The 16803-nt window shown below is 61.6% G+C and overlaps 6 protein-coding genes across 7 annotated transcripts; 3 read left to right on the forward strand and 3 right to left on the reverse strand.

The window, feature by feature from the left end:
- Positions 1-401: 401 nt before the first annotated feature.
- Positions 402-4943, forward strand: abcG14 (ABC transporter G family member 14; the record flags this gene model as incomplete). The annotated part of the gene is made up of 1 exon (XM_062769799.1): positions 402-4943. The coding sequence occupies one exon, from the start codon at positions 402-404 to the stop codon at positions 4941-4943; it is 4542 nt and encodes a 1513-aa protein (XP_062625783.1).
- Positions 4944-6044: 1101 nt separating this feature from the next.
- On the forward strand, positions 6045-8024 carry hisHF (Imidazole glycerol phosphate synthase hisHF). Its single transcript, XM_062769800.1, has 3 exons — positions 6045-6183; positions 6221-6296; positions 6341-8024. The coding sequence occupies exons 1-3, from the start codon at positions 6119-6121 to the stop codon at positions 7979-7981; spliced, it is 1782 nt and encodes a 593-aa protein (XP_062625784.1). The 5' UTR covers positions 6045-6118; the 3' UTR covers positions 7982-8024.
- On the reverse strand, positions 8004-10077 carry lcb1 (Serine palmitoyltransferase 1). Its single transcript, XM_062769801.1, has 4 exons — positions 9712-10077; positions 9314-9587; positions 8881-9227; positions 8004-8840 (listed from the first exon to the last, which is right to left on the reverse strand). Exons 1-4 carry the CDS (start codon positions 9976-9978, stop codon positions 8151-8153), a joined length of 1578 nt encoding a protein of 525 aa, XP_062625785.1. The 5' UTR covers positions 9979-10077; the 3' UTR covers positions 8004-8150.
- A 611-nt stretch (positions 10078-10688) lies between these two features.
- On the forward strand, positions 10689-13227 carry Carnmt1 (the record flags this gene model as incomplete). Of its 2 annotated transcripts, none has more annotated exons than XM_062769802.1 (6): positions 10689-10812; positions 10852-10970; positions 11032-11526; positions 11574-12123; positions 12164-12836; positions 12879-13227. In XM_062769802.1, the coding sequence occupies exons 1-5, from the start codon at positions 10741-10743 to the stop codon at positions 12206-12208; spliced, it is 1281 nt and encodes a 426-aa protein (XP_062625786.1). In that variant the 5' UTR covers positions 10689-10740. The 2 variants fall into 2 exon arrangements, with proteins under 2 accessions (XP_062625786.1, XP_062625788.1); XM_062769803.1 differs by having other exon boundaries at positions 12164-12838; positions 12884-13133.
- On the reverse strand, positions 12467-13877 carry ptp4 (CTP-dependent diacylglycerol kinase 1; the record flags this gene model as incomplete). Its single annotated transcript, XM_062769804.1, has 3 exons — positions 12467-12836; positions 12879-13146; positions 13304-13877. 3 exons carry the CDS (start codon positions 13875-13877, stop codon positions 12467-12469), a joined length of 1212 nt encoding a protein of 403 aa, XP_062625787.1.
- Positions 13878-14529: 652 nt separating this feature from the next.
- tca-9 (Succinate--CoA ligase [ADP-forming] subunit beta, mitochondrial) lies at positions 14530-16701 on the reverse strand. Its single transcript, XM_062769805.1, has 6 exons — positions 16586-16701; positions 16423-16497; positions 16068-16237; positions 14836-15717; positions 14734-14771; positions 14530-14675 (listed from the first exon to the last, which is right to left on the reverse strand). The coding sequence occupies exons 1-6, from the start codon at positions 16619-16621 to the stop codon at positions 14629-14631; spliced, it is 1248 nt and encodes a 415-aa protein (XP_062625789.1). The 5' UTR covers positions 16622-16701; the 3' UTR covers positions 14530-14628.
- Between the last annotated feature and the right edge of the window lie 102 nt (positions 16702-16803).

The following is a 16803-nucleotide window of genomic DNA, read 5'->3' on the forward strand; positions in this document are numbered from 1 at the left end:
AGGCAGGACTGCAAGTCCCCACCCCCAATCTCGCCTCGTGTTGTACTGTAGCCCAATTCCAGGACAACGAGGAGCACTGCAACAGCCAGCGGCAGCCCCGATCCCTGAAAATATTTAGCCGTCCCGACCGCTTCACGCGTTGGACGAGGCAATCTCTCCATCTGGCCATAAGTGGTGGGCCCAGCAAGCCGCTCCCGACTGCCAGTTCTTAACTTTGTTTGCCGCTATCGAACGACAGAACTCTCCTGCTAGTTCGGCCAACTTTTGCGGCGGGATTCATAAGCACAAAGCAGGCCAAAGTTGCCCGTGTTTGATCCTCTCCTTTTCTCGCCCAATCGCCACTGTACCCCCAACACAGTTGTTGTTGTTGTTTACACCCAACAACGGCTCCACCACACAACATGGGTGACGAAAAACAGGTGGCTCCACCACCACCAGACTCGGTCACCACGGCCGGTGTCAACGATGCACACGAGGGCACGTCGTCCGACTCTGGCACGTTTGCCGGCGACGACGCCCGCCTCGACCTCGGTATCGATGGCAAGCCCAGTCGCTCAGAGACGTCGTCGTTTGTCGGCGAGCTCGGCCACGGTGGCGTGTCCGTCCACCGTGCAAAGGCCGAGTTTGCTGCCCTCGAGCGCCGCTACTCGACCCTCTCGCAGAACTCGAACGAGCTCAAGCGCACCACCACTGGCCGCTCTATCCGCTCGGCCTTTGGCGCCAACCCCCAGCGCACAAAGACCACTGACACCACTGCCGCTGCGTCCGACGCTGAAAAGGGCCAGAACACCGAGGAGGAGTTCAACCTTTCCGCGGAGCTTCGTGCCGGCCGCGATGCGTCCAACGAGGCTGGCATCAAGCACAAGAATGTTGGTGTCGTCTGGGAGGACCTCGAGGTCATTGGCGCCGGTGGCATGAAGATGAACATTCGCAACTTCTCCAACGCCGTCATTGAGCAGTTCATGATGCCAGTCATCCAGGTCATGGGCCTCTTTGGTTTCAACCCGTTCGCGCCCAAGCCCAAGACGATCCTCTTCCCCAACTCGGGCGTCCTCAAGCCCGGAGAGATGTGTCTCGTCCTCGGTCGCCCCGGCGCCGGCTGCTCCACCTTCCTCAAGACCATCGCCAACCAGCGTGACGGGTTCCTCGAGGTCAAGGGCAACGTCGAGTACGCCGGTGTCGGCGCCAAGGAGATGCACAAGCTCTACGCTGGCGAGGTCCTTTACAACCAGGAGGACGACGACCATCTCCCTACCCTGACTGTGGCGCAAACCCTCCGCTTCGCACTCCAGCTCAAGAGCCCCAAGAAGCGCATCCCCGGCGTCTCGGTTCAGCAGTGGCGCGAGGACCTCCTCAACCTCCTCCTGTCCATGCTCAACATCAAGCACACTGCCAACACCATCGTCGGCAACGCCTTTGTCCGTGGTGTGTCGGGTGGTGAGCGTAAGCGTGTCTCCATTGCCGAGCAGTTCTGTTCCGGCGCCGTCCTCTCTTCGTGGGACAACTCGACCCGTGGTCTCGATGCGTCCACTGCGCTCGACTACGCCAAGTCGCTCCGCCTCCTCACCGACATTATGCAGCAGACGACCTTTGTCTCGCTCTACCAGGCCGGTGAGGGTATTTACGACCAGTTCGACAAGGTGCTCGTCCTCAGCGAGGGCAACGTCGTCTACTTTGGCCCCGCCAAGGAGGCACGCGCCTACATGGTCGGCCTCGGCTACCTCGACCTCCCCCGTCAGACGACGGCCGACTACCTCTCGGGCTGCACCGACCCCAACGAGCGCCGCTTCCAGGAGGGCCGCGACGAGTCCAACGTCCCCTCGACCCCTACGCAGATGGCCGAAGCCTTTGTCGCCTCGGACATCAACCACCGCATGATGGAGGAGAAGAACGCTTACAAGGCCAAGATGGAGCACGACGAGCACGACCGCGAGCAGTTCCGCCAGGCCGTCATCGAGCAGAAGCACCGCGGCGTCCCCAAGAACTCGCCCTACACTGTCAGCTTCTTCTCTCAGGTCATGGCCATTACCAAGCGCCAGACTATCCTCAAGTTCCAGGACAAGTTTGGTGTTTACACCGGCTATGCCACATCTCTCATTATCGCCCTCATTGTCGGCTCCGTCTACTTCCGTCTGCCTACCTCGGCCTCTGGTGCCTTCACCCGTGGCGGTCTGCTCTTCCTTGGTCTTCTGTTCAACGCTCTTACTTCGTTCTCCGAGCTTCCCAGCCAGATGATGGGTCGTCCCATCCTCTTCCGTCAAGTTGGTTACCGATTCTACCGCCCGTCCGCCTACGCCGTTGCCGCTGTCGTCTCCGACGTTCCATTCAACGCATCCAACATTTTCCTGTTCAGTATCATCCTCTACTTTATGGGTGGTTTGGTCTCGAACGGTGGCGCTTTTTGGACATTTTACCTGTTCGTCCTCATCACCTTCTTGGTCATGGCCGGCTTCTTCCGTACCCTCGGTGTCGCCACGCAGGACTACAACGTCGCAGCTCGTCTTGCGTCTGTCCTCATATCCCTCATGGTAACTTACACCGGATACATGATCCCAGTTTTCCGGATGAAGAGGTGGCTGTTCTGGCTGTACTACCTCAACCCCCTGTCGTACGGCTACGAGGCGATTTTCGCCAACGAATTTTACCGAATTGACATGATTTGCGACAACAACTACATCATCCCACGCAACATCCCTGCTGCCAATGTCACTGGCTTCCCCGACACGGTCGGCCCCAACCAGCTCTGCTCGATTGCTGGCTCTGTGGCGGGCCAGTCTCTCGTCACCGGCTCGCAGTACATGTACGATGGCTTCCGCTTCGAAAAGGCCCACATGTGGCGCAACTTTGGCATCCTCATTGGCTTCTTCCTCTTCTTCATGTTCCTCCAGATGCTCTTCATGGAGACGCTGCAGATGGGTGCCAGCCACCTCTCGATTGTGGTGTTCAAGAAGGAGGACAAGGAGCTCAAGGAGCGCAACGAGCGCCTCGCCGCGCGTCGCGACGAATTCCGTGCCGGCAAACTCGACCCCGACCTCAGCGCCCTTTCCATGGCTCCTTCCCCCTTCACTTGGGAGAAGCTCCACTACACTGTCCCTGTTCCCGGCGGTCAAAAGGTCCTCCTCAACGATGTTTACGGCTACGTCAAGCCTGGTACCCTCACCGCTCTCATGGGCGCCTCGGGTGCCGGAAAGACCACCCTTCTCGACGTTCTCGCTGCCCGTAAGAGCATTGGTGTCATTGGTGGCGACATTCTCATGAACGGTCGCCCCATCGATGTCTCGTTTGCTCGTGGATGTGCGTACGCCGAGCAGCTCGACGTCCACGAGTGGACCGCCACAGTCCGTGAGGCGCTCCGCTTCTCCGCCTACCTCCGTCAGCCCCAGCACGTCCCCAAGGAGGAAAAGGATGCCTACGTCGAGGACATCATCGAGCTCCTCGAGCTCCAGGATCTCGCTGACGGCATGATCGGTTTCCCCGGCTACGGTCTGTCGGTTGAGGCCCGTAAGCGTGTCACCATTGGTGTCGAGCTCGCTGCCAAGCCCGACCTCCTCCTCTTCCTCGATGAGCCTACCTCGGGTCTTGACGGCCAGTCGGCGTACAACATTGTGCGCTTCCTCCGCAAGCTCACCGCTGCCGGCCAGAAGATTCTCTGCACCATCCACCAGCCCAACGCTCTCCTCTTCCAGTCGTTCGACCGCCTCCTGCTCCTCCAGCGTGGTGGCGAGTGTGTCTACTTTGGTGACATTGGCCAGGACTCCAAGGTCCTCATCGACTACCTCGAGCGCAACGGTGCCAAGGTCCCCGAGGACGCCAACCCTGCCGAGTTCATGCTCGAAGCCATTGGTGCCGGTTCGCGCAAGCGTATCGGCGGTGACTGGCACGAGAAGTGGAAGAACTCGCCCGAGTTTGCGAAGGTCAAGGAGGAGATTACCACCCTCAAAACCGATGCCCTCGCCAAGCCCGTCGAGGACAATGGCAAGCCGTCCGAGTACGCCACCAGCTTCATGTTCCAGCTCAAGGTTGTCCTCGAGCGCACCAACGTCGCTCTTTGGCGCAACGCCGACTACCAGTGGACGCGTCTCTTTGCGCACATTGCTATTGCCATGGTCGTCCTGCTCACGTTCCTCCGCCTCGACAACTCGTACCTCGCGCTCCAGTACCGTGTCTTCGCCGTCTTCTTCGCGACCATTCTCCCCGCGCTGGTCCTCGCCCAGATCGAGCCCCAGTACATCATGTCGCGCATGACCTTCAACCGTGAGGCGAGCTCCAAGATGTACTCGTCGACCATCTTCGCCCTCACCCAGCTCATTGCCGAGATGCCATACTCGGTTTTGTGCTCGGTCGCCTTCTTCCTCCTCCTCTACTACGGCGTCGGCTTCCCCGCTGCTTCGAGCCGCGCGGGATACTTCTTCCTCATGGTCCTGTTCACCGAGATTTACTCGGTTACTCTGGGTCAGGCCGTCGCCGCGCTCTCGCCCTCGATCATCGTCGCCGCGCTGTTCAACCCCTTCCTCCTTGTGCTCTTCTCCGTCTTCTGCGGTGTCACGGCTCCTCCCGCTACCCTGCCTTACTTCTGGCGCAAGTGGATGTACCCGCTCGACCCCTTCACCCGCCTCATCTCGGGTCTCGTGTCGGTCGCGCTCCAGGACGTCCCCGTCATCTGCAAGAACGACGAGTTCAGCCGCTTCCCCCCTCCCGTTGGTCAGACCTGCGCCGAGTACGCCGGCAAGTTCGCCGAAGTCATGGGTGGCTACTTCCAGGACCCCAGTGCCACCGACATGTGCAACTACTGCCAGGTCTCCAAGGGCCAGTACTTCTTCCGCAACCTCGAGATCGACTTTAGCACGCGCTGGCGTGACTTTGGCATCTACCTCTGTTACTCGGTCTTCAACATTATCGTCCTTCTCCTTGCCGCCCGTTACCTCAGGTGGCAGAAGCGATAATCGCGACGTCGCGCGGTACAGACATCTCCCATCCTACCTAGACATAGACTCCACCGCAGCTATCTCGTTGCTTTACACAACCGCATGCAGTGTTTCTCGTACTTGAAGTGTCTGTGAGGCAAAGGTGGCACATTGAGGGGGGAAGGAGCGTGACAGCGCACAGAAAAATGGGTAGGGTGGCCAGCGGCCAAGTTAGTAGATAGATGGCCTCTCAATCTCCCCGCCTTCCAAAAACGAAAAAAAAAAAAAAAAAAAAAAAACCACGACACCCAGGATTCCCATGTGGTCCCCCACCATGGTACTAACTAGGCGGTACTCAGCTTGACTTCGCAGATCGGACGGGATGCGGTATTTTCTGAGTCCTATGGCCGTGGATATTAGATGTCTTTTCGAGGGATTATGTATCTGCTGCTGGGTGGTGTGTGTGGGCGCACGGGCCGCGCCACGAACATTGCGACATGCCGGCTGTCCATAACTTGGCAGTTCTCCTCGTTCTCGCAATACCTATGTACGGTGTGCATGATTACCCAGACCTAATGCATCAGGGCATGCATTACAAAAAGGTCAGTTGGACCTATTGACGTTAGATAGACGCTTGGCTGTTATGCGGCGCCTATCTAACGTCAGTATGTCTCTCGGGGGTTGTGCTACTCTGACTCATTCTGTAATGCATCCTATATAGTGCCCATCAGTGTGTGCTAATTGGCCGCCCTAATGAATCGTACAGATTTGTATTTGGCCCTGAGGTTGGTGGCACCGTCCTACTAATGTCTTACTCGCTCTCGTTGCCCACCCTCGATGTCTCACCAGTGAATTCAGCAGACCCTTTACAGCAGCGACACTGACGGGATCCGAACTGTGAACCTTGAGACTGACAGGAAATGCGAACTTGCCTGCAGGTGGTATAGACGACTGAACGAGCTGGTGTCAGTAGTTAGTGGGGGTGCCAGCCATAGCCGCTGAGCGTATTTCAGTTGCGTCAGCCCCCTCCCATCACACACCCACATTTGATTCCGTCCCGGCCCGCCCAGCCAAGCCGTCGAGTGCCGATCGAGTCGTCCTAAAAGTCGAGTCGCCGCGATGGCCGATAGCAAGCAACAGCAACAGCGACGATACATAAGCACTTGGACTCTCAACTCTCCAACCTAGACACATACATTTTAGACACGCACACCATGGCAGGCGACTCATCACGACCCAAACTCTACATTCTCGACTATGGAGCCGGCAACGTCCGGAGGTGGGTTGCGATGCCGCAGCGCCAACTGACACTCCAGTCTGGCCAACTCGATCACCAAGCTCGGCTTCGACTTTGAGTGGATCAAGGACGAGTCCGACTTTGACAAGGCCGACGTGGGTATTGCGTCGCTACACATGCCACCCACTGACATCCCCAGAAACTCGTGTTCCCCGGCGTCGGCTCGTTCTACAAGGCCGCCCACGGCCTCGAGGAGATTGGCATGGCGGCCCCATTGAAACGCTACATTCAGTCGGGCAAGCCCTACTTTGGCATCTGCATCGGCATGCAGGTGCTGTTCGAGTCGTCCGAGGAGACGGAGGGCGCCAAGGGCCTCGGCATCATCCCGTACCCCATCTCCAAGTTTGACGCCAACGACGCCGGCCACGGCAAGAAGAGCGTGCCGCACATGGGCTGGAACGGCGCGTGGCGCGCCACGGCCCCCGCGGCCGACGAGCAGTCGCTCCTCCTCCCCAACGAGGACTACTACTTTGTCCACTCGTTCGCCGCGCTCCGGGGCAAGGGCGACGAGTCCGAGCTGCTCAAGTACGCGTACACGCTGTCGCGGTACGGCAACGAGACGTTTGTCTCGTCCATCCGGAGGGGCAACGTCTTTGCGACGCAGTTCCACCCCGAAAAGTCTGGACCCGCCGGGCTCGACCTCCTCCGCAGGTGGCTCGAGGCGCCCGTCGCCGCCGTGTCGTCCGCGCCGCACCCGCTCCCTGCCGTCCCCGCGCCGCAGCTGATTGCGGCCGACCCCCGCCCGGCCCGCGCGCAGGGCACCGGCCTCACGTCGCGCATTGTCGCGTGCCTCGACGTGCGCTCCAACGACCAGGGCGACCTCGTCGTCACCAAGGGCGACCAGTACGACGTGCGCGAGAAGGAAGACGGCGGCAACGTGCGCAACCTCGGCAAGCCCGTCTCCCTCGCCAGCAAGTACTACCAGGCGGGTGCGGACGAGGTGTGCTTTTTGAACATTACGTCGTTCCGCTCGTCGGCGCTGCAGGACCAGCCGATGCTCGATGTCGTCCGCGCGTCGGCCGAGACCGTCTTTGTGCCCCTTACTGTTGGCGGCGGGATCAAGGACACGGTCGACCCGGACGGCACGGCGCGCTCGGCGCTCGAGGTCGCCGGCGCGTACTTCCGCGCCGGGGCGGACAAGGTGTCGATCGGCTCCGAGGCCGTCATCAACGTGCAGGACCTGCTCGAGCGCGAGGCGCGCGGCGAGCCCGCGCTCACTGGCAAGACGGGCATCGAGACCATCTCCAAGGCGTACGGCGCGCAGGCTGTCGTCGTGTCGTTTGACCCCAAGCGCGTGTACTACGACACGACGGTGCCCAACTGGATCGAGCAGGTGCCCGAGGCGCACCGCGCGTGTCTTGTTACCGGCGAGACGTCGACCACGAGGACCAAGCCAGAGGAGCAGGGCAAGGCGTGGTGGTACCAGTCTACCATTTCCGGCGGCCGCGACGTCCGTGACATCGACGTGATCCAGCTCGCCAAGGGCGTCGAGCGTCTCGGCGCCGGAGAGCTGCTCATCAACTCGGTCGACCGCGACGGATCGGGCAAGGGCTTTGACCTTGATCTCATCAGGTTGATCCGTGACGCCGTGTCCATCCCTGTGGTTGCTAGCTCGGGTGCTGGGTCGCCTGGCGACTTTGAGGAGGTCTTTGTCAAGACTGGCGCCGAGGCCGCCCTTGCCGCTGGCATCTTCCACCGCGACGAGGTGGGCATTGACGACGTCAAGGCGTCGCTCGAGAAGGACGGTCTGCCCGTCCGCCGCACCGCCCTCGCTGTTTAGAGTGCAGCGCAACATAATGTAGATTTTGGGTATCAATGCATGCAACGCGGCATATGGGCTGCGGCCCGCACGCTCATTATAAGACTCGTAGACTGCTCAGCGGCGTCCTAGAAACGAAAACCCCCAGTCAGCTATGTGGTTGCCTCTCCTGGCCGGCTTCGCCTCATCATCACGCACTGCCCGCAAACTTGACAATAGCGTCGCGCAGCGTCTTGCCCGCCTTCTCTGCCTCCTTGCGCGTCATGTTGGCGCTCAGCGACACCTTGAGACTCGGCTCTGGGTCAAACACCTCCTGTCCACGCAGTCGGCGCGCGCGCGTGACCAGCACGCCGTTTGCGAGCGTCTCATCCACAATCTCTTGCAGGAGAGTCTCCTCGGCCTCGAGCGAAGGTGGTGGGTTGAGTAGGAAGATGTGGATAAGAGCCGACTGCTCGTCCGAGGGGATGGAGATGAGAGCGTCCTTGTTGTCTGGGCCGCCAGGAGTCGAGGGCACAGGCTCAATCTTGCTCAGCTGCTGCCTGAAAGCCTGAATGTTGTTGTGGAGGTCGGAGAGGAGCTTGGGTTGCGAGGCCATCAAGGCTGTAGCGGCCGAAGAGACGGTGGCGTGCATGGCGGGAAGGGCGGCGGAGAAGACGGACGCGGCAGAGTTGATGCGCTGGTGGTTGGTGACAACGTACGAGCCAGCGCAGAAACCACCACCGGCGCCCAGGCTGTTGGCCATGGAGCCGACGAGGATGTCGACCTCGGAGCCAGGGATACCGTAGTGCTCGGTGAGACCGCGACCGTGCTGGCCAACCATACCAAACGACATGGACTCGTCGAGGATGAGGCGGTACTTGTACTTGTACTTGAGCTCCATCTGAGGGTGTGAGCTGTAAGTCCGGCAGACAACAACTCACAATCTTGGGAAGGTCCGCCATCATACCGTCGTTCTCAAAGATACCCTCGGTCACAATGAAACGCTTGGTGAGCTTGCCACGCTTGCGCTTGATCTCGCGGTCGACAAGGGCCAGCACACGCTCGAGGTCCTTCATGTCACCGTGGGCATACCAGCGGATCTGGGAGCGCGACAGCTGGAGACCCTTGTGAATGGCAAAGTTGACACCGCGGTCGGCGACGATAATGTCACCACGCTTGGCAAAGGCAGGAATAACCGACGACACGGCCGAGAACGACTGGGCGTAGATGATGGCCGACTCCATGTCGAGAAACTCTGCAAGGTCACGCTCAAACTGAGTATGCACGTCTGTGCGCGTCATGTTAGTCACGTCCAACAGCGATCCGACGCGACTCGAGAGTCTATTGTTTGTCGCGACAGCCACTCAAACCCACCAATGGTCCCGTAAAAGCCCATGGGTCCGCACGAGCCCACTCCGTACTCCCTGAGGGTCTTGATGGCCACATCCTTGATGTGGTCGTTCTCGACGAATCCGAGCCAGTCATACACGGCGAGGTTGAGGACGGGCTTGCCGTTGGGGGAGAGCTTGACGTGGGTGCCGTTCTGGCCGTAGACGACGGGGACGGACGCGAGGGTGCCGCGCTCAATGTTGGTCAATGGCGCCACGAGAGGCGTGGGCTGCCACTCGTCGATGAGCTCGTCGATTTCCTGTGTAGTCGCGTGAGTGCTGTGCTCCACAATGCAGTGTTGACACGGGGCCGGGGTTGGGACGTAGGCGAGGGAGACCCCGTCCCCCCTCTTCCCTGCGCGTGAAATGACGACGACGACGTACCTTCTCACTGAGCTTGAGCTTTCCGCCCTCGCCTTCGCCGCGCGTCCGTCCCATCAGCACGGTGCGGAGTGCATAGGCAAACAGCAGCAGCTCGAGGGCTGAGCGCCACGGGTCATCCTGGTAAGACGACTTGACATAGCGGACGAGGATGGGCGAGCCGGGGATCCGATGGAATGCGTCGACAACAAACTCGAGGGTGGAGGAGAGGAATGAGATGATTGGGATGAGGACGGGGGAGATGTCGGTGGGTGTGGATTGCGATGCCATGATGCTATGTGTGTGTCGAGGAGGGCTGCTTGAGAGGGTGTGGGTCGGTCGCCAGTCCGCCGTCGACGTGAAGGAGGTGGGGGGTTGGGTAAGAGAGCAAGTGACAAGACGGAGGTTGACTTGAGAGACGAGGAAAGCAACTCGTCGTACCGCGGACACGACCCGCCGTTGGCCGTGGTCACACCCACAACTCGCCTAAGGGTCTCACTGGCGCGAACCGCGTCGCTCTTAGCCCTGGACGCCACGTGGCAAAAAATTGATCACTTTTTTCGGGATTTAGCCCAATGGACCGCCACTGTGCCACTATGGAGTTGTAGAGTGCATTGGTGGACTGGAGCGTAGGTACTGTGTATGACGATGGGCAGGCAGTGTGCGGGGAAGTGGTAGATGTGTTGCGCCTGAAGTGCGGACAGTGGCCGGAAGGGCAGGCCACTGTTTCCGCCCACGGCTTCTCTGCAAAGAGATGCCACTCGGGCAAGCGCTTCAGCGTCACTGGACAACAGTGTCTGATATGCATATGCTCTCCTTGATCACTCGCATCGTGAACGGAAGGACGATAACACATACCGCTTGTTGCAAGAGACGTTGCCGGACACTGACCGGCAATGTCGACGATGTGGCACAACGGCGGCTACGACCGATAACGACAACCCTGACATCATCGTGGTCCAGAGTTCGGACGAACAACAGATTCACACCTTCTCATCCATCTCGCTTCCACACACCCCACCCTCCACGCACGCACGCACACCGCTGTACACCATGTCCGACTCGGAGGAGCGCCAGCACTGGCGCGACGTTGTGCGCTCGTTTGACGGGTACATGCAGTACCACGTAGGTTGCTTGCTGCGCCGGCGCGCTGACACTGGCCAGCTGTCGGCCAACAATGCCCGCCGGATGGCTTTTCTGCAGCTGCCGCGTGACGCGCGCTCGGCGTTCGAGAAGATCGGGTATAGGGACAAGCTGGATGCGGTGGACGAGGGGATTCGGCGGTGAGCGCGGCGCTGGCACGCCGCAGCGCGTCGTTGGCTGAGGCTGACCTGCACGCAACAGCAACGCCGAGTTTGTCGACCTCGTCATCCAGGACCCCGTGTTCGCCGACATGCTGCTAGACGACAGCGCACCGCACGCGCACTCGCACGACATTGGTCCCCATGCCGCCGAGCACGCCGGGCATGGGCACTCGCACGACCACGGGCACGCCCACGGCCACGGGCATGGCCACTCGCACTCGGCGCCAGCGGCGTCCACGCCCAAGCCGACGCAGGCGGAGCGCGACCTCAGCCAGGACAAGGTGCGCTCCACGCTGCGCTCGTTCGCGCGCGACTGGAGCGTCGAGGGCGCGGCTGAGCGCGCGGCGGCGTACGACCCCATCCTGCGCGCCCTCGAGGCGTACTACCCGCCCGAGAAGCGCGAGGGCGTCAAGGTCCTCGTGCCCGGCTGCGGGCTGGGCAGGCTGGCCATGGAGATTGCCGCGCTGGGGTTCGAGAGCCAGGGTAACGAGTTTAGCACGTTCATGTTGATTGCAAGCAACTTTGTGCTCAACCAGTGGGTCGCGCGGCGGTTGAGGCGAGCTGGCACTGACACCCTTACAGGTCAACCCACCCCAACGCGCACGTCCTCTTCCCGTGGCTGCACTCGTTCAGCAACCACCTCACGACGGGGGACAACCTCCTGCGCTCGGTGCTCATCCCCGACGTGGTGCCGGCCGACATTTTGGCGGGCAGGCCAGAGGGCGCGTTCTCGCTCGTCGCGGGCGACTTTGAGGAGGTGTACGGCCCGCAGCACTGGCGCGAGGGCGCCGGCGGCGGAAGCGACGAGGCGAACAACGCCGACCAGCGCGGGCGGTGGGGCGCCGTCGTGACGTGCTTCTTTATCGACACGGCGCGTAACGTGCTCAACTACCTCCGCATCATCCACACCATCCTCGCTAACGGCGGCGTGTGGATCAACCTCGGCCCGCTGCTGTGGCATTTCGAGAACTCGCCCACGCCCTCGGCCAAGGGCGAGGTCGGGAGCATTGAGCTCTCGCTCGACGAGGTCAAGGAGCTCGCGCGCATGGTCGGCTTTGAGATCAAGGAGGAGAAGATGGTCCGGTCGACGTACACTGGCGTGCCGGACAGCATGCTCGAGCATGTGTACAACGTGAGTTGAAGCATCGTAGCGCACCCACCTCACACCCCAGTGCGCATTCTGGACCGCCACAAAGCTGCCCAAGACGGCAGCGTAGACACAAAGTAGAACCAAGCATAGCCCCCTACACGCTAGACACATTTGACATCACATGCGCCTCAATATGTATGTTGAAACAGTCGTTGTCGTCGCGTCGTCGTCGTCGTCGTCGCCGTCGCCGTTCCCAAAAGATCACAGAGGTATAAATCTAACCTGATACGCGGACAAATATGTAGTTGAAACAGTGCGGCTGAAGTGGAAGTGGCTTCGCCTGGTAGTCTTTTCGTCTTCACCGCCTAGTAGCCGTCTTCACCATTTAGTAGCCCAGGATGAAGTTGGTGGCGGCAAGCCAGGCCCAGACGACGGCGCCGCTGAGAATCGGCAGGGTGAGGTTGTCGTCAAAGCCGAGGTCGAGGGCCTCGACGACGGCGCCGCCGAGGCCGACGACGACGCCGGTGGCGATGAGGCCGAGGACGCCACCGTCAATGATGGCCCAGGTTCCCTTCTCCCAGTGGTAGAAGACGCCGATGCCAAAGCCAGTGACGGCGGCGGCGAGGAAGCCGGCGAGCGACTTGCGCGGCGCAAACGGCAGCCACTTGATGCCGGGGAAGTGGGGCGGCAGGGGCGGCGTGTACTTGCCCCAGAGGCGGCCGATAGTCGAAGCGGTAGTGTCGGACCACGAGAGGCTGTGTGTGTATGTGAGAACGAGAAGCCAGCTACACACTTACGTCAGGATCGACACGACGGCCACATCGCGCGGGTACAGCGCGAGCACGAAGATGACGCCGACGAGGTACCACACTGTGCCGTTGATCTTGTCGCGCTCCGACTCGCGCATGAGGAAGCCGACGGTCGCCTCCCACGCCTCGGCGAACGCGGGGATGTTGAGGCGCAGCGCGTCGTTGGCGCTGATGAAGGCGAGCAGGGCAGTGAGCACCTTGATCAAGGGGCCGAGCGTCGGAGGGTCGAGGTACTTGAGGTAGAGCGTGACGAAGCCTGCCGGGGGGGTTTGCGTTAGCGTGGGCGAGCAGTGGTGCGACAGATCACACGACCAGGCCGTCGGCATCGGCTGCGCAGTAGCCGCCGCCGCCGCCGCCGCCGCCGCCACATCCACCACCGCCAGCGCGGCGCTCGCCGGTCTGAGCCCACTCACCAATGCTCGAGTGGAACGTCTTGCGCGGGATCTCCCAGTCGACGGCCTTGGTCGGCGTGACCCCGGGCGGGGGCTTGGTCTTGATCGACGAGCGGCGGCGGCGGCGGATGACGGGGTTTCCATTCTGGTCGTACACGATGGCCGCAGCGGAGCGGGATGGGGGCGGCGCCGAGTCGCTAAAGACCGAGTGCTCGCCGTCCGACTTGAGCTCGGCGTCGTCGGGCACGGTGGGCAGCGTCGCCACGCCAATGGGGGGCGACTTGGCGCTCCGGCGCCGGGGGAAGGCGACGCCGTCGGCGCCGCCGCCGCCCTCGTCCTCGCTCCCGCTGCGCACCGAGCGCGAGTCGGACCAGTACCCGTTGCTTGATTTGGGCGATGCAGGCTCCACCATCCTCGCTGCGGGCGGGGCGTTCTCCTTGTCGATGGACGGCCGGCGCGCGGCGCGCGCGGGGTGGTGCGGGGCGGGGGAGGCGGACGCGCGCACGCGCGGGCTTGCGGACGGCGACGGCGCGCGCTGGTAGTTTGTGGATGGGGACGCGGCGCGCAGTGGGCGGGGGAGGGCAGCGAGGGCCATGGGTGCGGGTGTGGGGTGGTGTGGGAGCTGTTGAGCGAGTTGTCAAAGCCAACGAGCGGTGCTGTGTTGGATTTTGAGTGTCTTGCATCTGCCGCTACTGCTGCATCTCCACGATCTCACCACCACGGCCACACGGCCGCGCCGATTAGTCTTTGAGGACGACGCACGCGGCCGCCGAATGTGGAAAACAGGCAGGGAAGGGATTAAGCGGGGGCAAAATGGGCAAATGAGCCAAGCAAGGCAAGGGGCCAAAGGGGTGACCGAGGAAAGAACGCGTCGTCTGTCGTCGCCGCCACCGCCGCCACCCAGCACCCAGCAAGCAAGCAAGCAAGCAGCAAGCAGGCTGACGGCAGACGTCGCGCCGGTACCTCGTCGTCCCACTCCACATCCACGACACTCGCCACAACTCTCACGCGGCTTTGACAAAGAAGCTGTCAAGCAGCAATAGAATCAGTAGCATTGTGGAGCAACTCGCTTCTCTTGATACGCATCGTCTCAGCCTTCTTGCTGCTGCTATACACGTGCATCTCGGTTGCTGTTGCTGTAATGTGCAGTCAAATTTGCCTCCGCATGGAACCCGCACCACCCCTTCGCTTCTCACCCTAGTCTCCCACCCCCCTCTACGTCATCCACCCACCCCAGTCGGCACCCGCTGCGTAATGTTTGACTGCATCCGTCTCTGTAGCTATACACTCAAAGCACGAGGTTGCGGTCACACCCTCGCACCCCTCGTCCAACGTCGTCTACTTGTCTACTTGGCAAGCTTGACGGCCTCGGCGGCGGCCTCGTCAAGGTCGTCTAGAGGAAGCCAGTCAGCAAACGATAAACAAACACCGAGCGCCCGGCCCGTGCTCACCGTAGGCGTAGATCTTGAGACCAGACTCCTTGATCATCCTGTGGGGCGATTGGTTAGCACATGCACACACACACTTCCGGCTACACATGTTATCCGACATACTTCTTAGCCTCGGCCTCCTTGGTACCCTGGAGACGGACAATCAGAGGGACAGAGAGGTTGAGCTCGTGGGTGGCCTGGATGATACCGTCGGCAATGACGTCGCAACGCATGATACCGCCAAAGATGTTGACAAAGATCGACTTGACTTTCTTCTCGGAAAGGATGAGCTTGAAGGCCGCCTTGACAGCCTCGGCAGTGGCACCACCACCGACGTCAAGGAAGTTGGCGGGCGAACCGCCGTGGAGGGCGAGGACGTCCATGGTGGCCATGGCAAGACCGGCACCGTTGACAAGGCAGCCAATGTCACCGTCAAGCTTGATGAAGTTGAGGCCGTACTCGGCAGCCTGGACCTCCTGGGGGTCCTCCTGGGTGGTGTCACGGAGAGCAAAGACGTCCTTCTGGCGGAAGTCGGCGTTGTCGTCAAAGCCAAACTTGGCGTCCATGCAGAGAACACGACCGTCGGGGAGCTCGCCGAGGGGGTTGATCTCAATCTGGGTGGAGTCCTTGTCCTTGAAGATCTGGTAGAGCTTGGAGAAGGTGTCGGCGGCGTTGTCGCGGGCGTTGGGGGCAAAGCCGAGCTTCTCGGCGAGCTTGACACCGTCGGCGTGCGAGATGCCGTTCTCAAAGTCGAGAGGGGTGGTGACAATGGCCTCGGGCGTGTCGTGGGCAACGTCCTCAATGTTCATGCCACCCTGGTTGGAGGTGACGAGAACGGGGGTGCCGGCAGCACGGTCGTTGAGGATGGCAGCGTAGTACTCCTTGGCGGGGGGCATGCGCTCGGCGAGCATGACGGCGTTGCAGATGCGGCCGCCGGCACCAGTCTGCTTGGTGATGAGCTTGTGGCCGAGCATCTTGGAGGCGAAGTCCTTGGCCTCGGCGGGGCTGCGGGGGAGGTTAGTGGGTGCGGCTTGCGGCTTCACTGGCAAGCGGGGCAGGAACGAGGGACGAAGGGGAGGGCATCGGCGCAGGTCGCCGAAGGCTGGCGCATATCGCTATGACGGCGGAGGAGGCTGCCCGCCGCTGTCGGCGAGGCAGGCCGAGCCCAAGTAGCAGTCGCGGCCGCCAAGCAAACGTAGCCGTGCGGCCAGCCACAGCAGCTCGAGCCATGTCGGCCTCGGTTCACCGCGGCTGCCGTCTCCTCTTCCCACCTGCTCCTCGTGGTCCCCTCGTCGTCCAACTCCCCGTCGTCGCCCACTCGCTCCGCACGCTTCGCGTGCTCCTCTACGACTCACGTGTCAACCATGTGCACACCGCCCTGGAAGCCGTTGTCAAAGTGTCCCTTGCCACGGCCGCCGGCGAGCACCTGCGCCTTGATGACGGTGGGCTTGCCGAACGCGGCCGCGACCGACTCGGCCTCGGCGGGCGTGAAGGCCGGCTTGCCGACGGGCGTGTCGACGCCGTACTGCGTGTGTGAGCGGGGACGCGGGGGGTGGGGCGCTCGAGCACGGCTTGAGCGTCGTGGGGTGTGGGGAGGATGGCGGGATACGCGCGGGCGGCCCTCGTCGTCCCCAGCTAGCCCCGTCCAGCAAACGCCAGCCCGTCCGCCAGTCCGCTCGCTCACTCGCGGCAAGCCGCTCGCTCACTTACCTGGTTGAGCAGCTGCACAGACTGGTACTCGTGGATCGAGAGGTTGCGGACCTGCTGCTGCTGGAACGCGGAGCGCTGTGGGCGTTTGTGTTAGCACAAGCAGGTCGATAACGGCGCATCGGCGGGCCAGTTTGTCCGCGATAAGCTGGGCAATGGCACTCACCTTGATGGCGCGGGTGGCACGGAGGCTGCGGAGCATGGCGATGTTTTGGGAGGGGGGGAGGAGAGAAGGGGAGAGTGGAGAGAGTGGTGTGTAGAGGTGTGTTGAGCAGAACAAGCAGATGCAGATGCAGATCAAATCGATCAATGTGCAGCGTGCGTGGGTTGCAGCCTGCCTGGTTGCTTGCGTTCCGCCAGTGAAGTTGCCGTGCCGCGGCGCCG

The sequence above is a fragment of the Vanrija pseudolonga genome, chromosome 2 (genome assembly GCF_020906515.1).
Source record: "Vanrija pseudolonga chromosome 2, complete sequence".
NCBI classification, from domain to species: domain Eukaryota; kingdom Fungi; phylum Basidiomycota; class Tremellomycetes; order Trichosporonales; family Trichosporonaceae; genus Vanrija; species Vanrija pseudolonga.